Source organism: Schistocerca nitens, chromosome 5 (genome assembly GCF_023898315.1).
Source record: "Schistocerca nitens isolate TAMUIC-IGC-003100 chromosome 5, iqSchNite1.1, whole genome shotgun sequence".
Lineage (NCBI taxonomy): Eukaryota > Metazoa > Arthropoda > Insecta > Orthoptera > Acrididae > Schistocerca > Schistocerca nitens.
This window is the reverse complement of record NC_064618.1, coordinates 360,881,614-360,907,256: the sequence shown is the minus strand read 5'-3', so window position 1 is coordinate 360,907,256 and position 25,643 is coordinate 360,881,614. Positions and strand designations below refer to the sequence as shown.

At 43.6% G+C, this 25,643-nt stretch overlaps 1 protein-coding gene across 5 annotated transcripts in view; it reads right to left on the bottom strand.

Moving 5' to 3' along the window:
* LOC126259555 (homeobox protein OTX2-B-like) overlaps nt 1–25,643 on the bottom strand; it is a 352,489-nt gene that overhangs the window by 101,435 nt on the left and 225,411 nt on the right. For all 5 annotated transcript variants that reach the window (XM_049956444.1, XM_049956443.1, XM_049956440.1 and 2 more), the window contains exon 4: nt 19,120–19,274. In XM_049956444.1, the coding sequence (XP_049812401.1) occupies nt 19,120–19,274 (155 nt within the window). The remainder of the gene's footprint in view (nt 1–19,119; nt 19,275–25,643) is intronic.

Sequence of the window (25,643 nt, the reverse complement as noted above, 5' to 3'; positions counted from 1 at the left end):
TCCCGAGGAGCAGAGGGGGTTTAGGCCTTTGTCATGTTCAGAACAGAGCGAAGGCCCTGTTCGTCAGCTGTCACCTGCAACTGTGGCGACGAAGTCCGACGTGCCTCACAAGTCTCTTACTGGAAGCCTTACGAACAATCTCACTCGCACCCCCTGTGATGATATCGGACATCCCAGCACCTTTCTTCTACATAAGCCAATTCTTCCTTGAATTAAGCTACATCCGCACCGCACTACTACCCACACGCTTGATGATGACGAGGGCGATATATGCTGCCATGCAAATGAACAGGACGCCGAATGCGATTGAAAGCAAACACCCCAATACAAAGTGGCGCGCTGTGTGGCAGGCAGTGAATGCCACCACCCTTGATACTAACGTGCAATCTGCATGGTACGTAACTGTTAATGGGAAACAGTTGTGCCAGTCCCGCCTACATCACATCCACTTCGCTCATTCACCCTTCTGTGCCACATGCCAAGTGATTGACACGGATGAACATCGTTTCGAATGCGGGTCGGCAAAGGACGTTTCGTATTTGGTGCGTCAGATATTGGCTTTTCTCACACGCACGACTCCCGACAGGATAACTACCCGATCACTTCTTTTTCCCGATAAGATTTATTTCCCAAGAGCAAAAACTAACTCTGTGACGTGGATCAGCGGCCACGCTGTTCACTACCTCTTCGGTAATGGCGAAAAGACAGTACCCGATTTTTGGTATTACCTCAACGAACGACATTGTGCGATCGTCAAGAACCCTAAATATAGGCAATATTTTTCTAATTTTCTTTGGAGCGCATTCCATAATCCGCCTCGCAGCTGGATTATCGATGACATGAGAAGATAACCATAGCACCTCTTCCCAGTTCCTTTTTTTATGAGATTGAACAAACAACGGAAACAACACAGCAACGAGAAGACAGTCATCGAAAACTTCGCAGCGGGCTATAGTATGGAGCATCCTTTGTCGTAACGGGACGACTTCCTATTATTCTGTTTATGTAGCCGAAGAGGAACGGCCTTCCTTTTATCCATTTGTATAAAAATAAAATAAAATAAAAATAAGAAAAAAAGGGGTAGCGTCAAAAAAAAGAAAAAAGGGGTAGCGTCTGTGATTCATAATCAAAACGTCTTCGGTCCTGGGTTCGATCCCCGCCACTGCCTAAATTTTGATAAATAATCAGCATTGGCGTCCGAAGACTTCCGGCATAAGAAGTCAGCCTCATTCTGCCAACAGCCTTGTCAAAGAGGGCGGAGGAGCGGATAGAGGTTCAGGGCACTCTCTTGTCCTAGGGGTGGGAAATTGCCCCTAAAGGCGGAAGAATCAGCAATGATCAACGACATGAGGATGCAGAAGGCAATGGAAACCACTGCATTAAAGACACGTAACGTGTATCCACAGGACATGCGGCCTGTAATTGAAGAAGTATCATGATGATCTCTCCATTGGCAAAAGATTCCGGAATAGTCCCCCATTCGGATCTCCGGGAGGGGACTGCCAAGGGGGAGGTTACCATGAGAAAAAGATTGAATAATCAACGAAAGGATAACGTTCTACGAGTCGGGGCGTGGAATGTCAGAAGCTTGAACGTGGTAGGGAAACTAGAAAATCTGAAAAGGGAAGTGCAAAGGCTCAATCTAGATATCTACATCTACATCTACATCCATACTCCGCAAGCCACCTGACGGTGTGTGGCGGAGGGTACCCTGAGTACCTCTATCGGTTCTCCCTTCTATTCCAGTCTCGTATCGTTCGTGGAAAGAAGGATTGTCGGTATGCTTCTGTGTGGGCTCTAATCTCTCTGATTTTATCCTCATGGTCTCTTCGCGAGATATACGTAGGAGGGAGCAATATACTGCTTGACTCATCGGTGAAGGTATGTTCTCGAAACTTTAACAAAAGCCCGTACCAAGCTACTGTGCGTCTCTCCCGCAGAGTCTTCCACTGGAGTTTATCTATCATCTCCGTAACGCTTTCGCGATTACTAAATGATCTTGTAACGAAGCGCGCTGCTCTCCGTTGGATCTTCTCTATCTTTTCTATCAACCCTATCTGGTACGGATCCCACACTGCTGAGCAGTATTCAAGCAGTGAGCGAACAAGCGTAGTGTAACCTACTTCCTTTGTTTTCGGATTGCATTTCCTTAGGATTCTTCCAATGAATCTGTCTGGCATCTGCTTTACCGACGATCAACTTTATATGATCATTCCATTTTAAATCACTCCTAATGCGTACTCCCAGATAATTTATGGAATTAACTGCTTCCAGTTGCTGACCTGCTATTTTGTAGCTAAATGATAAGGGATCTGTCTATCTATGTATTCGCAGCACATTACACATGTCTACATTGAGATTCAATTGCCATTCCCTGCACCATGCGTCAATTCGCTGCAGATCCTCCTGCATTTCAGTACAATTTTCCATTGTTACAACCTCTCGATACACCACAGCATCATCTGCAAAAAGCGTCAGTGAACTTCCGATGTCATCCACAAGGTCATTTATGTATATTGTGAATAGCAACGGTACTATGACACTACCCTGCGGCACACCTGAAATCACTCTTATTTCGGAAGACTTCTCTCCATTGAGAATGACATGCTGCGTTCTGTTATCTAGGAACTCTTCAATCCAATCACACAATTGGTCTGATAGTCCATATGCTCTTACTTTGTTCATTAAACGACTGTGGGGAACTGTATCGAACGCCTTGCGGAAGTCAAGAAACACGGCATCTACCTGTGAACCCGTGTCTATGGCCCTCTGAGTCTCGTGGACGAATAGCGCGAGCTAGGTTTCACACGACCGTCTTTTTCGAAACCCATGCTGATTCCTACACAGTAGATTTCTAGTCTCCAGAAAAGTCATTATACTCGAACATAATACGTGTTCCAAAATTCTACAACTGATCGACGTTAGAGATATAGGTCTATAGTTCTGCACATCTGTTCGACGTCCCTTCTTGAAAACGGGGATGACCTGTGCCCTTTTCCAATCCTTTGGAACTCTACGCTCTTCTAGAGACTTACGGTACACCGCTGCAAGAAGGGGGGCAAGTTCCTTCGCGTACTCTGTGTAAAATGGATATATAGTAGGGGTCAGTGAAGTGAAGTGGAAGGAAGACAAGGATTTCTGGTCAGATGAGTATCGGATAATATCAACAGCAGCAGAAAATGGTGTAACAGGTGTAGGATTCGTTATGAATAGGAAGGTAGGGCATAGGGTGTGTTACTGTCAACAGTTCAGTGACCGGGTTGTTCTAATCAGAATCGACAGCAGACCAACACCGACAACGATAGTTCAGGTATACATGCCGACGTCGCAAGCTGAAGATGAACAGATAGAGAAAGTGTTTGAGGATATTGAAAGCGTAATGCAGTATGTAAAGGGGGACGAAAATCTAATAGTCATGGGCGACTGGAATGCAGTTGTAGGGGAAGGAGTAGAAGAAAAGGTTACAGGAGAATATGGGCTTGGGACGAGGAATGAAAGAGGAGAAAGACTAATTGAGTTCTGTAACAAGTTTCAGCTAGTAATAGCGAATACCCTGTTCAAGAATCACAAGAGGAGGAGGTATACTTGGAAAAGGCCGGGAGATACGGGAAGATTTCAATTAGATTACATCATGGTCAGACAGAGATTCCGAAATTAGATACTGGATTGTAAGGCGTACCTAGGAGCAGATATAGACTCAGATCACAATATAGTAGTGATGAAGAGTAGGCTGAAGTTCAAGACATTAGTCAGGAAGAATCAATACGCAAAAAAGTGGGATACGGAAGTACTAAGGAATGACGAGATACGTTTGAAGTTCTCTAACGCTATAGATACAGCAATAAGGAATAGCGCAGTAGGCAGTACAGTTGAAGAGGAATGGACATCTCTAAAAAGGGTCATCACAGAAGTTGGGAAGGAAAACATAGGTACAAAGAAGGTAGTTGCGAAGAAACCATGGGTAACAGAAGAAATACTTCAGTTGATTGATGAAAGGAGGAAGTACAAACATGTTCCGGGAAAATCAGGAATACAGAAATACAAGTCGCTGAGGAATAAAATAAATAGGAAGTGCAGGGAAGCTAAGACGAAATGGCTGCAGGAAAAATGTGAAGACATCGAAAAAGATATGATCGTCGGAAGGACAGACTCAGCATACAGGAAAGTCAAAACAACCTTTGGTGATATTAAAAGCAACGGTGGTAACATTAAGAGTGCAACGGGAATTCCACTGTTAAATGCAGAGGAGAGAGCAGATAGGTGGAAAGAATACATTGAAAGTCTCTATGAGGGTGAAGATTTGTCTGATGTGATAGAAGAGATAGGGGATCCAGTATTAGAATCGGAATTTAAAAGAGCTTTGGAGGACTTACGGTCAAATAAGGCAGAAAGGATGGATAACATTCCGTCAGAATTTCTAAAATCATTGGGGGAAGTGGCAACAAAACGACTATTCACGTTGGTGTGTAGATTATGAGTCTGGCGACATACCACCTGACTTTCGGAAAAGCATCATCCACACAATTCCGAAGGCGGCAAGAGCTGACAAGTGCGAGAATTATCGCACAATCAGCTTAACAGCTCATGCATCGAAGCTGCTTACAAGAATAATATACAGAATAATGGAAAAGAAAATTGAGAATGCGTTAGGTGACGATCAGTTTGGCTTTAGGAAAAGTAAAGGGACGAGAGAGGCAATTCTGGCGTTACGGCTAATAATGGAAGCAAGGCTAAAGAAAAATCAAGACACTTTCATAGGATTTGTCGACCTGGAAAAAGCGTTCGACAATACAAAATGGTGCAAGCTGTTCGAGAAACTGAAAAAAGTAGGGGTAAGCTATAGGGACAGACGGGTCATATACAATATGTACAACAACCAAGAGGGAATAATAAGAGTGGACGATCAAGAACGAAGTGCTCGTATTAAGAAGGGTGTAAGACAAGGCTGTAGCCCTTCGCCCCTACTCTTCAATCTGTACATCGAGGAAGCAATGATGGAAATAAAAGAAAGGTTCAGGAGTGGAATTAAAATACAAGGTGAAAGGATATCAATGATACGATTCGCTGATGACATTGCTATCCTGAGTGAAAGTGAAGAAGAATTAAATGATCTGCTGATCGGAATGAACAGTCTAATGAGTACACAGTATGGTTTGAGAGTAAATCGGAGAAAGACGAAGGTAATGAGAAGTAGTAGAAATGAGAACAGCGAGAAACTTAACATCAGGATTGATGATCACAAAGTCAATGAAGTTAAGGAATTCTGCTACCGCCGGCCGAAGTGGCCGCGCGGTTCTGGTGCTGCAGTCTGGAACCGCGAGACCGCTACGGTCGCAGGTTCGAATCCTGCCTCGGGCATGGATGTGTGTGATGTCCTTAGGTTAGTTAGGTTTAACTAGTTCTAAGTTCTAGGGGACTAATGACCTTAGCAGTTGAGTCCCATAGTGCTCAGAGCCATTTGAATTCTGCTACCTAGGCAGTAAAATAACCAATGACGGACGGAGCAAGGAGGACATCAAAAGCAGACTCGCTATGGGAAAAAAGGCATTTCTGGCCAAGAGAAGTCTACTAATATCAAATACCGGCCTTAATTTGAGGAAGAAATTTCTGAGGATGTACGTCTGGAGTACAGCATTGTATGGTAGTGAAACATGGACTGTGGGAAAACCGGAACAGAAGAGAATCGAAGCATTTGAGATGTGGTGCTATAGACGAATGTTGAAAATTAGGTGGACTGATAAGGTAAGGAATGAGGAGGTTCTACGCAGAATCGGAGAGGAAAGGAATATGTGGAAAACACTGATAAGGAGAAGGGACAGGATGATAGGACATCTGCTAAGACATTAGGGAATGACTTCCATGGTACTAGAGGGAGCTGTAGAGGGCAAAAACTGTAGAGGAAGACAGAGATTGGAATACGTCAAGCTAATAATCGAGGATGTAGGTTGCAAGTGCTACTCTGAGATGAAGAGGTTAGCACAGGAAAGGAATTCGTGGCGGGCCGCATCAAACCAGTCAGTAGACTGATGAAAAAAAAACAAAAAAACAAAAAAAAAACAAAAAAACCAGCATCATCTGCAAACAGTTTAAGAGGATTCCTGAGCTTGTCTCCTAAATCGTTTATGTAGATCAGGAACAACAGAGGGCCTATAACACTTCCTTGGGGAACGCCAGTAGGTTGTACTCCATGACTTTTCTTCAGTTATTACAAACTGTGGACTTTCTGACAGTGATACTGATCTCAAATTCAGCGGATTATTACTATTTTCATTCTTGGTTGTTTGCGTGACTTATGCAATGTTCCAGTCTTTGGTTACGAATCTTTCTACGAGCGAGCGGTTGTATACGACTGCTAAATATGGAGGTAGTGCATCAGTTTACGCTGAAATAGACCTGTCTGGTGTACAGTCTGGACCGGAAAACTTACGTTTTATAGAAGAGTTTTGAGCTGTTTCGCTACACCAGGGGTATCTACTTCTAAGTTACTCACTTTGATAGTTGTTCTGGAGTATTTACTTCGTCTTCTTTCGTGAAGGAATTTCAGAAATAATGTTTAGTAACTCTGCTTTAGTTGCGCTGTCACGCGGCGAAGATATTGATTGCGTCTTGCCACCTTCGTAATTTACATACGACCAGAGTCTCTTAGGGTTTTCTGATGCATTTTGAGAGAGAGTTTCGCTGTGGGAACTATTAACATCTCCCACTGAAGTTCGCACTAAATTTCTACCTTCTGTAAAAATTCGACAATCATGGGGTTTTTGCTTTTCCCATTTGGCATGCTTTCTTTCGTTGCTTCAGCAATAGTCTTCTGATCTATTTTGTGTACCACGTGGTATCAGTACAATCGCTTATTAATTGATTTGGTGTATATTTCTCGACTGCCATCGACACTGTTTCTTCGAATTTAAACCAAATTTGGTCTACGCTTTCAGAGTCAAATTGCAAAATGAGGATATTGTCTCTTAGGAAGGTATCAAGCGAATTTAAAAAGATGTATTTTGCGTTCATTTCTGGTGGATTTGGATGTTAAGCTGTTCAGTCTAGCTACAATAACCTTGTGGTCGCTAATCCCTGTATCCGCCATAATGCTCCTTACTTGGTCAGGATTATTTATTGCTAAGATGTAATGAGATCTTAGAGGTTGGACATAAGATCTAAGTGAATAAAAATGGCGAAGGACGTATACCACTTCCTCGTATAAGGAACATTCTTGGTATTCGACATGTGTGGTTTAGAAGATCTGAACCTCGTTTCTGATGACAGCCTTAACCACTATCATGTCACTTGGTTTTAGAGGGAACCACGCGGCGACTTGTCTGAAGTGAAGATTGAAGTGAAAAACAGGATAGGGTGCAGATCCCTGCCCTGTATGACACAAGAATCCGGTGTTGTCTCGTCCCAAACGTGAGCGCTGTTTGGGGCTGGGTGACAGGGCTCGGGAAGAAGGGAAATAGTTAGTTGGCTTAAGCGAGAGGAAATCTTGACCTGACAGTGTTGTTAAAATTGCCTTATTACGAAAGGCAAGGGTTAAAATGAGTACTGGAATGACAAACACTATGAGTGTTTTACAACTTCTGACTTTATTCAGAAAACATTATCATAATAAAACTGTCAGTACTAACTGGTCCCACATCCACAACACGACACGCAAAAGTCTCTAGCTAACAGACCAGAATTCCACCAGCTGCATTGCAACTACTGCATATAACTGTTTAGACCTGCCTGGCTGCTCTCTTCGGCTGCCCTGCTGATACTACTACCGTTTTTCTACTCTGACAGCAATAGTCCTCTCGGAGCGTCCAGCTTCCTACTTTATTCAGTTTTTCCCTTCGCCCCCGCCACTCCCTGACATGCTTGTCGCCGAAGAGCCCTCATCATATCATTTGACTCTAATTGTGCACTGTTGTTCAGAGGCTGAGTGGAGAGGAGAAGGCATTTGTCGTTAAATCATGTCTTATGTTTCTATGGGCTCTTCATGACGTACATATGCCCCTTCCAAAGACTCCCTCCCGTTATCCCTCTCTTACCCTCGCTCCTTGTCTATATCACTCTTGTTTTTACAGCTTGTAGTGTCATCGCTATAGGCGACCGTTGCCACCCACGCCTCCGACCGTCATTTTCTCCCAACGCTTTTAGGAGCGTCTCACATTTCATGTAGACCTCCCTCCAAGGTATGGCTGTTGCGCCGAGGCAACCAGCATTTTTTATCTCGTAATTTTCCCTTCGTTCTGTTTCTAGCTCACAAGCCTTGGCTGTTTCCCGTTGGTACTACAGTGTCTCCATCACCACACAGCTTCATATGTCACATGTCACATATCCACCAAGAGAATAATTTGAATAAAAACTTCTACAGGGTTTCAAACTGAGTCATACGCCAATGTATCGACCTGCATGACTTATGGTCTTCAGCAGGATGACAATGCAGTGATAAGGAGCCAGCGGTTTCAAAGAACATCGCCTCACTTTTGAGATTACAGGGTAAATGCATGCGTTACACTGCATCCTAATGAGTTACCTGCAGTAGTAGTCGAAGTGACCGGATGTTTTATTTTATGACGTCATCACGCATTCGTACGATTCTTTCCAAACCGTCTTGGCCCATTGATTTCTGCGCCCCTAAAGTAATAGAACAATGTACTGATGAGCCGAAACATTTTGATCACTGCCCAGGGCGAGACTGAACGCCGCCTGGTGGCGTGGCGGGCACGTGACGACGTACAGAATGTATATATGTGGAGCAGAGAGGAATGGGGGATCATTCCAGCGACGATGAGGGCCGCAAATGGAGAAATCCACTGATGTAAGCGACTTTGACAGCTTGGCATAATCCTAGGAACGAGCACCTCGGAAACGGCGAAGTGAGTCAACTGTTCACGTCCTTCTGCAGTAAGCGTATATGGGAAGCAATTGAACGGTGAAATCAAAAGCAGGTGACAAGATGTCGTACGTCCACGCTGCATCACAAAACGAAATGTAAAGCAGGATACGCAGCGATCTGCCAAAGCTAGTATTGGCGCAAGTATTTCGGAGTACACTGTTCAATATACACTACTGGTCATTAAAATTGCTACACCATGAAGATGAGGTGCTACAGACGTGAAATTTAACCGACGGGAAGAAGATGCTGTGATATGCAAATGATTAACTTTTCAGAGCATTCACACGAGGTTGGCGCCGGTGGCGACATCTACAACGTGCTGACATGAGGAAAGTTTCCAACCGATTTCTCATACTCAAACAACAGTTGACCGGCGTTGCCTGGTGAAACGTTGTTGTGATGCCTCGTGTAAGGAGGACAAATGCGTACCATCACGTTTCCAACTTTGATAAAGATCTGATTGTAGCCTATCGCGATTGCGGTTTATCGTATCGCGACATTGCTGCTCGCGTTGCTCGAGATCCAATGACATAGCAGAATATGGAATCATTGGGTTCAGGAGGGTAATACGGAACGCCGTGCTGGATCCCAACGGCCTCGTATCACTAGCAGTCGAGATGACAGGCATCTTATCCGCTTGGCTGTAACGGATCGTGCAGCCACGTCTCGATCCCTGAGTCAACAGATGGGGACGTCTTCAAGACAACAACCATCTGCACGAAAAGTTCGACGACGTTTGCAGCAGCTTGGACTATCAGCTCGGACACCATAGCTCTGGTTACCCTTGACGGTTCATCACAGAAAGGAGCGCCTGCGATGGTGTACACAACGACGAAGATGGGTGCACGAATGGCAAAACGTCATTTTTTCGGATGAATCCAGGTTCTGTTTACAGTATCATGATGGTCACATCCGTGTTTGGCGACATCGCGGTGAACGCACATTGGAAGCGTGTATTCGTCATCGCCATACTGGAGTATCACCCGGCGTGATGGTATGGGTTGCCATTGGCTACACGTCTCTGGCACCTCTTGTTAGCACTGACGGCACTTTGAACAGTGGACGTTACATTTCAGATGTGTTACGACCCGTGGCTCTACCCTTCATTCGATCCCTGCGAAACCCTACATTTCAGCAGGATAATGCACGACCGCATGTTGCAGGTCCTGTACGGGCTTTTCTGGATACAGAAAATGTTCGACTTCTGCCCTGGCCAGCACATTCTCCAGATCTCTCACTAATTGAAAACGTCTGGTCAATGGTGGCCGAGAAACTGGCTCGTCACAATACGCCAGTCACTACTCTTGATGAACTGCGGTATACAGTTGAAACTGCATGGGCAGCCGTACCTGTACACGGCATCCAAGCTCTTTTTGACCCAATGCCCAGGCGTACCAAGGCCGTTATTACGGCCAGAGGTGGTTGTTCTGGGTACTGATTTCTCAGGATCTATGCACAGAAATTGCGTGAAAATGTAATCATATGTCACTTGTAATATAATATATTTGTCCAATGAATACGCGTTTATCATCTGCATATATTCTTGGTGTAGCAATTTTAATGGCCAGTAGTGTATTACCTACTTGCAAACAAAATAAATCACTCGAATGTTATGTGTGTAACGAAGAACTCACTGGGAACATTTAACTTGTTGCCATTCCGAAAAGCAATGTTGTTTGACTCATGATCGGGTGAGTGGTCTTAATCCCCCATAATTCGTACTGCAGTAGTGCGAAGGTGCCATCACTAGCGCTTAAGTTAAAATACAGCTCTTGTCCGTCACTGTCCGCTATCCTATACCACCCGACCTTGCGGTAGAGGCGAGTAAGATGCGGCGCTCTTACACCTGACGTGGCGAGTTGAAATATCGGTGAATCAAATTCTGCAGAAGAGGAACGAAAGAGAAGCAAAAGCGCCCGATGCCACATAAAGGCACCGTGACGTTGGAGCCGGAAAGAGGAGAACGACAGAACGTGAGGAAGCCGTCCAAATAAATGAAGGGAGGCGCGTGCTAATTACGGTATAAGTAATGGCCTATTTGTCCGCCGATCTGCGAGCATTTTAGCGCTACAGCAGCAGTAGCAGGACGCGGCTGAAACAGGGCACTTCGCGGCGGCTGTAAAGAGCAGAGGGGTGGCGTGGGGTGGGGTGGGGTGGGGAGGCAGCAGACCGGCGGTTGCCAAGAGTCGCGTTTCGGCCGCGTGGCCCTCAATGGCCCGCCGGCCGATATCAAATTTCGTCCAAATCCGCTCGATAGGCCCCTCCTCGGTGCCGGCGGCCGATCAGATGGAGATGAGCCGGAACAACGGTCTCCGCTGCTGGCCGCGTTATCAATAAACCGGCAGCGACGTGCTGCGAACGCTGCTCAGACTTAGGTCGCTCGCTGCCAGCTGGAGGACATTTGGTGGTAGATGTAAGTCCATCCTTAGCAACATTTTCTTTTATATGAGAGCGTGGTGTCTGTTCTTTCGGACATGTCGAAAATGCATACACCTCGCGTTCATATATCTGATTCGCTTCGAAGGGCGATGAATCCACAACCTTCATCTACGTTCGACCTCCAGCGGGAATCTAAAATTTCCTACCACGCAGGACATGGACGAGGACTGCGGATAGGTGGTGCTACATGCGAATATGAGTTGGCTGGCGAGCGTGCCGAGACAAACGATGTGTCTGGGTGGCGCAGTGGTTAACGCAACTGTCTCTTAAGCAGAAGATCCCAGGTTCGAATTCCAGTCCCGCACGTATTTTCACTCGTCTCCGCTGATTCCGCATAAAGTCCCGATGCAGATGACATCATTTGGCCCTTTCCTTTCTATCCCCTCCCCTTTCAATTTACACGACTTTTTCTTCTTCTTCAACTCCTCGTACGTTATCCACGAATGCGAATATTTTAGGTTAGGCCTAGCTCTGACTGAAGTGGCCGCAACTAGGGTATGATACCAGAGGCGTGCACCCATGGTGAGAGTAAAAGACTTTTAAGACGATTAATAGCCACGACTGCAACTGGGAGGGAGCAGACGACGAGGTGGTCTAGCGAGGATGATTCAGAAAACGTGACAGCAGTCCACTAGTTCAAGAGGGCTATGAACGTCGAAATCATTTGTCAATTACGCTGCGGTATTAATAGGTGCACTGTTTTCAAACGTCACAGGCTAGCCGTAAAGCAAGAAAGCAATCCTTTCCGATCAAAAACATTCGGGCTGTGCGGACGGTCCATACTTTTGCGTAAGTTGAAACATCACTGAATTGGGGGAGAAGCTCAAAAATGGTTCACTTTGTATCAGGAAAATAGGAACAAGAAGGTTTCTCTATATAGCCTGTAAACAGGAAAGAGATCTGAGCCTGACTGGGGCCACGCAAAAAGGGGGTTCCACAGGGTTCAGTTCTGGATCCGTTGTATTTCTTGATGTATATCAATTTATGCCAGTTTACTCACGACACAGTGTTAATTGTGAAAGACGTGGAATGTAATATAAATTATGTAGCTAATACGATAGCCACTAACTTAAGCACGTGACTTGAAACTTCCTATTAATTTAAAACTGGGTGCCGGACCGAGACTCGTACTTTTGCCTTTCTCTGGCAAGTGCTCTACCATCTGAGCTACCCAGGCACAACTCGCGACGCTTCCTCGCAGCTTTATTTCCCCCAGTACTTCATCTCCTACCTTTCAAACTTCACAAACTTCACTTCCTGGAAGAAAGGGTATTGCAGGGAAATGTTTCACTCAGCACTTCCTGGCAGATAGAAACTGTGTGCTGGACTGAGACTCGGACTCGGGACCTTTGCCTTTCGCGAGCAAGTTCTCTACCGACATTTTCTTTCTTTTTTTTTTTGTGTCCGAGCACACAAAATATTTGGTAAAGTCTACTGCCCCATTGTTTTTTTAGGTTGGCACCGGCAGTGTCAAACTAGGTCGCTCACTTCTGTAGCTCATCGACTGACCTACGAAAAGACGACTCACGACCCGTTCTCACAGTTTTACTTCCGCCCGTACCTCATCTCCTACCTTCCGAACTTCACAGAAGCTCTGCTGTAAAACTTGCGCACTAGCACTCTTGGAACAAAAGATTTTATGGAGACAGAACTTAGTCCCACCCTGGGGTATATTTCCACAATGATTTTCTCACAATTCAGCAGAGGGTAGAGCACCTGTCCGTGAAAGGCAAAGGTCCTGAATTCGAGTCTCTGTTCGGCACACAGTTTTAAAGTGCCAGGAGGGTTCTTATTACAGCACACTCTACTTCAGAGTGAAAAATTAATTCTGAAAATCAAAAATTACCAACAAAAAAACGAAATGCATAAAGTGTATGACATGGACTTTTGTAAAAAGCGAAATTTTTCTGTCCCAAGGTGGTTAATCAGTCATTGCGGTCGACCATTTGAAATTCTTAAGACTGAGAATAGATGGAAGGCTTTTCGGGAAGTATCACGTATTCAAGATGATGTGCAGAAACTGATTGCTATTAGGTTCACTACGGTATAAGAATGATCTCCACTCTCTCTGACAATGAAATCAGAAGGAAAGATTGGGGAGGGGGGGGGGGAGGCGTCGCAAATATGGAGTTTGGTCCGAGTGCCAGTTACCTTAGTTACGCCACTTCGTGATTGTTTGAAATACACAAATAACTGTAACTAATAAGATTTACAAAAGCGGCCTACCGACAGTAAGGCACAGAAGGGCAGCTGCCCTTCCATAATAATAACAGCCGGCCGAAGTGGCCGTGAGGTTCTAGGCGCTGCAGTCTGGAACCGCGAGACCGCTGCGGTCGCAGGTTCGAATCCTGCCTCGGGCATGGATGTGTGTGATGTCCTTAGGTTTAAGTAGTTCTAAGTTCTAGGGGACTTATGACCTCAGCAGTTAAGTCCCAAACTGCTCAGAGCCATTTGAGCCTAATAATAACAATAATAGTGATAAAAGCCTCTCAAAGTGAACTCCCACCCAAGCAGAAGTATCAACGCAGTATCGGTTTGATGAAAACCAGAATATGTAACGCATATTGACTGACAGCTAACGTAACCGGATTCATTTCTAGTGAGGTCTGATAATTATTTCAACATACGCCAATATTCTCCTTGCAACCGAAAATGACAACGCTTCCAATAGCATTGTTCCTTCAATTTTCAATTCGCAATATATTTTCTCATGTTACGGGACGCTGTCAAAAACTACTAAAACGCGATCGTTTTTGACTAGTAATCAAAATGTCCTCGTTCCGGGCTCGAACTATCCACTATTTAGATTATGAATAATAATCATCACCGAGCGAGGTGGCGCAGTGGTTAGCACACTGGACTCGCATTCGGGAGGACGACGGTTCAATCCCGTCTCCGGCCATCCTGATTTAGGTTTTCCGTGATTTCCCTAAATCGCTTCAGGCAAATGCCGGGATGGTTCCTTTGAAAGGGCACGGCCGATTTCCTTCCCCATCCTTCCCTCACCCGAGCTTGCGCTCCGTCTCTAATGACCTCGTTATCGACGGAACGTTAAACACTAATCTCCTCCTCCTCCTAATAATCATCAGTAATGATGGCCGAAGACTACCGGCATAAGCAGTCACCCAAGATTTGCCAATGGCCTTGTCAAAGAGGGCGTAGGAGAGGCCGGAGGTTTATGGCACACTCTTGCCCGTGGGTTGGGAAACGGACCCTAAAAGGCAAAAGAATTTGCAACAATCAGCGGCATGAGGATGCAGAAGACAACGAAAACTACTGCATTAAATGTACGTGTGTTCACGTGCAAGTGACAAAGCGTTCCAGATTAGCCACTTACCCGGACCTCCGGGAGGAGACTTCCAAGGGGGAGACAACGGTGAGAAAGAGATTGAACAATCAACAAAAGGGTAGCATTCTATGAGGAGGAGCATGGAAAGTCAGAGGTACGAATGTGGTAGGGAAGGTGCAAACTCTGAAAAAGAAAATACAGGGTCTCAATCCAGACATAATCGGGTTCAGTAAACTGAAATGGAAAGGAGACAAGGATTTCTGGTCCGATGAATATAGGATAATATCAGCAACAGCAACAAGTGGTACAACGGGAATAGGATTGGTTATGAATAGAAAGGTAGGTCAGAGAGTGAGTTACTTCGAACAATTCAATGATAGGATTATCATCATTGGTGTCGACAGCAAACCAACAGCAACCACCATAGCTCAGGGATATATAATTTCATAATTATGGGGTATTTGAACGATGTGGTAAGGAAAGGAATTGAAGACTAAGTTATGCGAGGATATGGACCTGGTAATAGGATTGAGAGAGGAGAATTACGAGTTCTACAGTAAAATGGAATTGGTAATAGCAAATATATTTTTCAAAACTCGCAATTGGTGAATTGATGCTTGTAAAATGCCTGGACATGTAGGAAGATTTCATCAGGATTACATAATTTTCATACAGAGATTCCGAAGTTATATGTTGGATTGTAAGACGTACACAGGACCAGACATACCCTCAAAGCACAATTTAGTGACTATGAAGTTTAAGACAATCACCTGGAATAATAAGTGGTAAGAAATGGGATACTGTATTATTCAGCAACGATGAGCTACGTTTGTAGTTCTCTGAGGCTAAAGATACTGTAATAAATAATACCACGATAAGCAGTACAGTTGAAATGAAATGGATATCTCTAGAAAGGGCAATCACAGAAGTTGGACGAACTAATATAGGTAAAAGAAAGGTAACTGAGAAGAAATCTTGGGTGACAGAAAAAATACAACTGATCAACGTAAGAAGGAAGTACAAAACTTTTCAGGGAAACACAGGAATGCGGCGACGTAAGTCACTTAGAAATAAGATGTATACTGAACGATGAGCGGGGAAGCCAAGGTGAAATGGCTTCAGGAAAAAACTTGAAGAAATGTAAAAAGAAACGATCATTGGGAAGAGTGATTCAGCTCATAGAAAAGTCCAAACTATTGTCGCTGAAATTAAAAGCAAATGTGTCAACATTTAGAGCGCAGGTGGACTTCCGCTGTTAACCGTTGACGAGAAAGAGGATAGGTGGAAAGAAAGCGTTGAAAGACTCTGCAACGGTGAGGAACTGCCTGACGACGGGACAGAAGAAAAAAATTTTGGTTGACATGGAGGATATAGGGGATTCAGGATTATAGTCAAAGTTTAACAGAGCTCTGGAGGACTTGCAGTCAAATAAGGTAGACTGCATAGATAACATTGCTTCAGAATTTCTAAAATCACTGGCGGATGACAATTCAAGTAGGTGTGTACAATCTATGAGACTGGAGACACATCATTTCGGAAAAATATTATCCTTAAAATTCCAAAGACAACTAGGACACATGACAGCGAGAATTATCACACATACAGCTAAACGGCACATCTACCCAAGTTACCGGCAAGAATAATACATGGAAGAATGGAAAAGAAAATAGGGAACCTTTCAAGTGACGATCAGTTCGTCTTTAGGAAAGATAAATGCACCATAGAGGCAATTCTGGCGTTGAACCTGATAACGGTAACAACACTTAGGACACTTCCGTACGGTATGTCAACTTAGAAGAAACGTTCGACAATGTGAAATGGTTCGCTTCTCAGGAAAGTAGGTGTAAGCTATAGAGAAAAACGAGTAATACGTATACAATATGCAAGAGGCAACAATAAGAACAGAAGACGAAACAGGAAGTTCTCGGATTAAAAGGGATTTAAGGTACGGATGTAGTCTTACTTCTTTGCTGTTCAATATGCACATCGAAGTAGCAATATCGAAAATAAGAGATAGGTTCAGTGAGGATTAAAATTCGGGTTGACGGAACACCATTGATAAGTTTTCCTGATGACATTGCTACCCTCAGTGTAAGTGAAGAAAAATTACAGGATCCGTTGATCGGAATGGACAGTATAATGAGCACAGAATATGGATTGAGAGCAAAACCAGGAAAGATGAGAGTAAAGAGGAGTAGATGAAATTTAGTGAGAAACATGTGTTGAGTTACGTTTGTTGCTGTCTGCTGCCCGCTCCCTTCGCCCGTAAATATGGTACACATACGCTTTACTGTCAGGCAACAATCGCCGTGGGTGTAAGAACCACCTGTCTACTATACTTCATGAGATATGACGTCGTAAACAGTGAGATGCGTGATAAACTGCCGCAGGACGTCTAAATGTATTACTTCTATGAACTGTATTCGCAATAAATTTCTCAGCCAGTGTCCACGTGTGCAGCTAAATGTACTTACAAAAGTTCATCATCATACCACAAATATTTCAGGGGATATCATTTCCCAAACAGTATCCATATATGCCGCTGAATGTATCTACGCGACTACATCATTGTACGACCCTCAGTTCAAGAAATTTGTCATAAAGACTGAGATGCGTGAGAAATTGCCACGTTACGCACGAACTTTTAATACATTTATTCTTTACTACTAAGACACTTGTACAGTCGTGTCAAATTAAGAAGCTTCCTGACACTTGGCAGCGCTTTTGACAGCTTTCAACTACGAAGCGCAAACGGCTGTAGGCGAAGACAATACACATCTGTAGAGTTATGAAGAGGCGTTGCCGCAGAGACGTTTACAAAACCACGTCGCAGACAAGCGAAGCAGGTGCTCCCATCGTACAAAAACTGTCTGGTGTCATGTTTCTTAATTTGGTACTGTAATTATACATTTGTACTTTATACATATTTCTTTGTACGGCTCTTTCGTAAGTTCGAAGACGTTTTCAAAAATACCTGGAAATGAAATTTTTTCGATACTTCACAACAAGCACGGTTCATTTTGTGTTTTCGTTTTTAATAGAAAATGAGTACCCCAGCAATCCTGGCCTGTCAGCTTGTAATAACAATAAAATATATATATACGAGGGGTACTTTTTCTCAACTTTCGATCGGTCGCGAAATTAAAACTGCATTGAAAATCTGGTGCATTCTGTGCAAAACGGTTGCGCAATGTCTCTAATATGCCCGTCTAACGTGTCACATTGCACTTTTCAGTTCTGAGCGCACATTGAGCACATAAAGATGCCTGCAATAATAGTGTCTCCTTCCAAGTGTGAAGTGCCTGTTTAAGGGTTGTGCCTGATTTCACGCAATCCACACAACGTAAATGTCATGCGTTTCTTTCTTCACGAGAGTTCGAGGCCATACACTGCAGGTGCAACGAAGACACTCCTGAAGAGCTTTCTATGGCAACTGTTCAACCATCCGAATACAGCCCGGGCTCGGCTCTCTCTCTCTCTGATTTGCATCTCTTCGCTCGCATGAAACGCTGACTACGGGTACAGCACTTTGGCACAGACAATGAGCTGCAGACCAGGGTAAAGGACTCCTGGAAAGCACAGGCAGCTGTCTTCTGTGACGAGGGTATTGGGAAGTTGGTACCACGCTACGACAAATATCGGAGCAGTGACTAGGTAGAGAAGTAGCTCGAAGTATAGCTAAATACTGCAAATAAAACATTTCACTGTGCCTTCCATTTCGCTACCGATCGAGGGTTGGAGAGGGGAATATCCCTCATAATATACAAAGTGTTTCAAAGTCTTTGCATCAGACCTCTAGGGGTGATAGATCGCGCCATGGGGAACAGTTTTTGTTAGTCATAATGCTTTTCAGCGATGGTAGTCGTCCTTTAGTATTCGCCGGTCCTCGCACGACGAGATTACACCGAACTTGTAGAGTCCGCTAATCAGGTGTGCTACATGCTATGTACCCCAGTAAATTGGGAGAGTGGTTTGTTGAAAGCTATAAGTACGAGTGTCTCTAAACAGTGAAAGGTATCTTAGAAGCGAATCAGGAACTTAAATTTTGCTCAGCCCAGCCCCCTTACATGTCGTGCAGATGACTGGACTGTAGGCAACACACACTGCATACGCATTCAACAGAGTAACTATCTTCTGCCGTCTCTCAATACAACAGGCATTTTCAGAAAGTTAACTGAAAAATTTGTAAATTGGTATGTAAAAATATAAATATTTCTGTTAAAAACTTTTTTGGAAGGGAAGGGGGTGAAGACTCCAAGGCCATTCCCTATGTCGCCGCATCGCACCTGCCTTACGTCACATTGTAATCCTGCCAGTACTGCGGACATTGACCAATATGGTGTTCTCGTCTTGGGCGGCTTCATGATAAGAGCGTGTCCACAACAGCATGTATTTCCTTAGGCGAATGTGATGGTTGTAAGGGTGGGTAAAAAGGGGGGGGGGGGAAGATGGTTCCCACATCAGCACGATATAAAAAAAAAGTGTTGATTGGTTTTTAAAGCTACGCGCTTACCTGTACCCTGGACTCTGGGAGGTTGATCTTGAGGGCGACCTCCTCCCTCATGAAGATGTCCGGGTAGCGCGTCTTGGCGAACAGCGCCTCCAGAACGTCCAGCTGGGCGCGCGTGAACGTCGTGCGCTCCCTGCGCTGCTTCCGAGGGTTGGCAGCTGTCGGCAAGAGGAGGAGGTGAGCTAAAGCAAGCGAACAAAAGCGGCCCTATACTAAGAGCAGGGGGCTTGCACAAGACACAAATGCATCAAAACATCTACACCACACATGAATGGTCATTAAAAAGGGTCAATCGAAACAATTTGTACTCACAAGGGAACCTCCCCATCGCACCCCCCTCATATTTGGTTATAAGTTGGCACAGTGGATAGCCCTTGCAAAACTGAACACAGATCATTGGAGAAAACAGGAAGAAGTTGTGTGGAACTATGACAAAAACAAGCAAAATATACAATCTGAGTAGTCGATGTGGAAGATATGCAATATCAAGGTCAGCGAGAACTCACGAGCGCCGTGGTCTCGTGGTTAGCGTGAGAAGCTGCGAAACGAGAGGTCCTCGGTTCAAGTCTTCCGTCAACTGAAAAATTTTAATTTTTATTTTCAGACAATTATTTTGCGAAGCTGCACAGGTACACAGAGCTGTATTGTTTACGTGATCGTGTGTCAATTATCAAAGTTCAGGCACTCACACATAATCAACTTCGCTCTCCAAAATTCCAGGAGATGTTCAGATTTGCTTGGACATATGCAGGATTTGACGGTCTACACACGGAAAAATTTGAAAACGTTAAAATCATCTGTTTTGACAGAGCACAGGGAAAACGGTGCGTCTCTGAAACTGTTGCATTCATTTGTTGCAGTTTATGTGAAAAACTCTTATGTTTTCATCACTTTTTGGGAGTGAATATCACATCCACAAGAAAACCTAAATCGGGCAAGGTACAAGAATCGTTTTACCCATTCGCCAAGTGTACAAGTTAGGTGCGCCGACAACATATTCCTGTAATGTGACGCACATGCCGTCACCATTGTCGTATAGAATGTATCAGACGTGTTTTCCTGTGGAGGAATCGGTTGACCTATGACCTCGCGATCAAATGTTTTCGGTTCCCATTGGAGAGGCACGTCCTTTCGTCTACTAACCTCACGGTTTTGCGGTGCGGTCGCAAAACACAGACACCAAACTTATTACAGTGAACAGAGACGTCAATGAACGAACGGACAGATCATAACTCTGCGAAAATAAAGAAAGTAAACTTTTCACTCGAGGGAAGACTAGAACCAAGGACCTCACGTTCCGCAGCTGCTCACGCTAACCACGGGACCACGGCGCTCGTGATGTCATATTACCCTTGATGTTGCGTATCTTGCTCATGGACTACTCAGTTTGTATATTTTGCTTATTTTTTTCACAGTTCCACACAACTTCTTCCTGTTTTCTCGAGTGAATTGTGTTCAGTTTTTCGAGGCCTATCCACTGTGCCAACTTATAACTAAATCTGAGGGGGTTGCGATGGGGAGGTTCCCTTGTCAGCATGCATTACAATCTCTCTTCGACGTTGTCATACGGAGAAAATGAATAAGAAGGTTTTTAATATTTTTGTTTTGGTTCTGTTTTTTCTTCTTTGCGTGGAGCGATTTAATAAACTCTCAAAAGTGTAAACTAACAGTGACATCGAATGACCAACTCTTTGGAGCAGTATGAACGGTGCTGATTTTGTAAAAATTTAATACTGATTATCTTACAGCTTCCAAAGCGACATTGTACGGTGGAAAATAAATAATACAGGGTGTTGGGGATATAAGTACAGATTTTTTATTGGTGACTGAGAACAGTGTACTAAACAACATTACATCGCAATTTACTTTATTTGCAGACTAATAATTACAGCTATTAGTAGTATCATGTTTTTAGGTTGGTTACTACCTCCAAGTGCACGTGGCGAGAGAAAGCCATTAACGCTTATTTTCCCCCGAGACACGAGTTGAAGTGTGAATGCGTGGACACAAAACGGTTGGTCTATACTGACAGGCATAGTCTTCTTAATGGTGCAGCTATGACCGCGAAGAAAACATCAGGTAGTAAATTATGTGATCTATTTGCGGGAAGACTGTTAGACAAAGAGAACAAACAAGTAATACATTAAAGTGGGTACATCATAATGCACAAATGATCACAATATCTGCACTTTTACCCAAACGCCACGTATGTATTGCTTTCTTTATTTGTGTCCAAACAGCCACATCTTAAGGCCCCATCCTCAGGTACATGAAGCAGGAATCGATGTGATCGACGTCCAGTTCACAGCCTATACAGGAAATAATGACGAAAATTGACACGGTTCGAAGTACACAATAATACTCGTAAAAGAAAAACCGTTCCAATAAATACTGGTCCCCGAACGAGTCATTTGTGAGAGTACTGCGAATGTGTCATTACGAACCGCTACTCACTTCACTATGATTTATTGTCCTATTTAGTGCAAATGTACTTGAAATATAAACTTCCAGATTAAGTCCCAAATCCAGTTTTATATCATCTGCATCGTACGAAAGCAACCAGTTTATTCTTTAAAGTGGGCGACCAATATTTTTTACAGTGAACTGATATTTATACCAAACTGATGAATGAAACTAATCGTAGGCAGACTTATTGATATAGAAGAGTTTAGTGGGGTGAAGACGTCATTTCAAGACATCGATACTTCCCTTGGAATCTCCCATCTCATGGTTATGTAAGTTATAATGTTGTCTAACGTGTTATCGACCAAACTTATCTCTCAGAAGTTAAATGAAAGACAGGTATGGCGAACATGAAGGCCTGACAGGCAATGCTGCCCTTCGTTCTTCGAAGGAGGCTTCAACTTTCTCGCCTCTTGTGCCTGGTCAGTCTCGCTTTCCTAGCGTTTCCCTTGTAAATTCGCTGTTTTTAATGATACAGTACCTTTTCTTAGAACATTTTGTTACAAGATGCCCCTCCTGCGGCCACAGTTGTCAGATAAAACATAAAGGAGAGAAGTCGTCTATCCCATTTGCCTGTGAATCGTCTAATGTTGGTGTTTCTTATCGGTCCGTGCAAGACAGTCCACGGTACGAATATGTTCCAAAAGTCCACTCACGAAAATGCGATTTTTCAGGGGTCATATCTCGAGTTCTATTGATCACGGAGATAAGGGGTTAAGTGATTTAGATAGCCATTTGCCTAGAGACCATTTGTATACTTACTGAAAGAATGGGTGTACTGTAGCTAACCTACGTTACAGAGTCAAAATTAAAACATTACACTCTTTTTCCAGGCCAGACAAATTGAGCAAATTGATTGGTTCTTTAGTAGTATTTGTGGTCTGGGTTAAACCTTAGTTTCTAACAGCACCATTTCTTCGTCGGTGGTTCCTGAGAAAATCCCGAAGTGGATATGGGCACTTCTATAATTTCCATTCGTGGTAGACAGTCAAAGCTTTTCCCATATGCTTTTAAAATGATTTTCAGGAGGAATTTTGAAACTTTTTTTCGATGTCATTACCCGTTATCGAGATACAGAGGTTCAAATTGATGGTAGTTATGCACGTAATATAGGGTCTGTGGCGTAAACGTACTTTAACTGACGTAATGCACATAGGCGCCGATTCTAGGGTCACCGCAAGGATTCAGAGTTCATCAAAATATGTTTTTAGTCGCTGTTTTCCACCGATAGAACTTTTTCAACGCGCTGCCACTGCATAATGGGCACTTCATGCCTGTACAGATATGCCCAAAATGGTACTTTAGTGACCAAAAATGTGCTGAAAAGAAGTTAAAATTACTGCCAAAAAGTATGTAAAACTGGAAAGACTGCAAAAACAAAATATTTCTAATAACATTTTTGTTCTTTTAAGATACAAATCATAAGCCAGACGTTTTCGATAAATTGTAATGGATGATCAAAGTATGCAGGGAAAATGTAAGGCAAACGATTTTGTGTTAACCTTATATTATGCGTACTTATCTGTTGTTTATATGTGCCACAGTATATAAATAAATTATCAAAGCTTCACTGATTTAAAGAATTCGTTTTATGTAAGCAGCACACCCTGCTGTAGCAAGTAAAAGAAGAGAATCAGCTGAAAAATGCTCCTACCGGAGCATAAAAAGGCGAATACGTTCCTCTTTCAAAAAATCTGGCAGAAATGTGGGAAACTATCTGCCTCCATCTTCATTCCACCTTCCTCATCAAAAATTTTGGCATGCGCACTTGCTTGCGCTTTTTCGTGTTGAAAGAGAGTAGCAGAGATGCAGTGGCAGTGGAAGAGAGAGAAGACAGTGCCAGCCGGAGAAAAAGAGAGAGGAGAAAGTGATGGCGGGATAGAAAAAGCTCCAGTGAAAAAGAGAGAGAGAGATGGATGAAGGTAATAGCAAAGGTATTGCTGGTCAGTGAGAGACACTGACAGTAAAAGAGAAAAAGAGGTGGATGGAGACAGAATCAGTGGAATCAAAAGAGAGAGGAAACTGGAACTGAAAAAAAAGTAGATGCGTGGAGACTCTACGTAGGGTTCGGGGGTCTGGAATTTCCTCGACCGGCGAAATTTAACACGAAGGTGTACGGGAGGGTGCATCTTGGACTGAAATTTTGCACACGTAAGTATACGGGAAAAAGTAAGTTCGACCTCCCAGAATTTTTGAGTTGCCAAGGTATGATGAAGACATTGACAGTGGGGAAGAAAGTGAAAAGAAAACACTGTAAGTGAGAGACGGAGCAGTGGAAGTGGAATGCACTGTAAATCAATGGCAGAAAAAGGAGACAGTGGGAGAGAGACAAACGAGATGTAATCGAAAAATAACGGGAATTTTTTAATTTTATGGGCTTCATACACCTGATTTTCAATTTTTTTTATCTTGTTGGTACACATGTTCCCGACATATGTTTTGCATTTTCAGCTGTTTTGAATATTTAGTTTATTGATGATAGTCGAAAAGGTTATACGTGTTTTCGAGTGTTCGGTGAATTTTTATTTTCGGAAAAGATGGATCAGAGAATATGCATTAAATTTTGCTTGAAAAATGGAATAAAATGCAGCACCATATTCGAAATGTTGACTGTGGCTTTTGATGAATCTACTATGAGTAAGACAATAGTTTGCGAGTGGTAAAAATATTTCAGAGAGTCGAAAAGACGTCGAAGACAATGACCTTCTTGGACGTCCTGACACATCAGTTGCGCTGGAAAAAGTAAAGAAAATGGTTCTGTAAAATCGCCGAATCACTATCAGAAAGGTTGCTGATGATGTCGGCATATCCTTCAGCTCATGCTAAGCAATTTTTTCGGATGTTTTGGGCGTGAAACGTGTAGCAGCAAAGTTTGTTCCGCAATTGTTGAATTTCGACCACAAACGAAGTCGTGTAGACATCGCTCAAAAACTGCTGAATGATGTCAGCAACGATCCAAAGCTTCTAAAGAAGGTTATAATAGGAGACGAAACATGTCTGTATGGGTATGGCGTCGAAACCAGGCGCAATCGTCCCAATGGAAACTGCGTGAAGCGTCAAGATCGAAAACAATTCGACGAGTTAGATCACGTGTGAAGGTTCTTATCACTGTTTTCTTCGATTACAACGGGATAGTGCATCATGAGTGCCTGCTTTATGGTCGTACGGTCAATAAGGAATGTTCCCTGGAAGCTCTGCGCCGTTTGCGTGACTCAGTCCGAAGAAAACGACCAGAACTGTAAAAAACCACTCGTCGAAATTGCAACACGGTAATGTTCCCACTGACAGCTCAATGCTTAATTGTTCAAATGGCTCTGAGCACTATGGGACTTAACATCTGAGGTCATGAGTCGCCTAGAACTTAGAACTACTTAAACCTAACTAACCTAACGACATCACACACATCCATGCTCGAGGCAGGATTCGAACCTGCAACCGTAGCGGTCCCGCGTCTCCAGACTGTAGCGCCTAGAACCGCTAGGCTACCCCGGCCGGCGCCTGTTTGTAATTTTTTGTCAGAAAGCAAAACTGTTATGATGCCTTAGCGACCGCATTAACAAGACATGTCCTCCTGCAATTTTTTCCCGTCCCCGAGGCAAAATGTCGTCCTTTCATGGTTTTCTTCAAACTATGAGTGGACGACGTTTTCTCGCCATTGATGAGATAAAAACAGAATCGCTGTAGGAGCTAAAAACTATATCGAAAAGTGAGTTACAGAAGTGCTTCCAAGATTGGAAAAAGCGCTGGCACAAGTGTATTTTATCTGAAGGGGAATTACTCTGACGGGAACATAGTTAATGATGATGAATGAGTAAAGATTCTTTAAGAGAAACAAAAATTCCCGGTGCTTTTTGATCGCACCTCGTATGTAGACCGTGGCATTGAGAGGGAGTTGCTGAGTACGAAGGTTATTTACATAGAGAGACTGAGTAAAACGATTTCGAATCTTCTGTGTTAAAAGAGCGCGAATATGTTCACAAGTCAAAATTTTTGGTGACTGAGGCGGAATAAAGATTTAGGCAGTTAATTCCCCATTTTTCTGTCAAAGTCATTTAAAGACGATA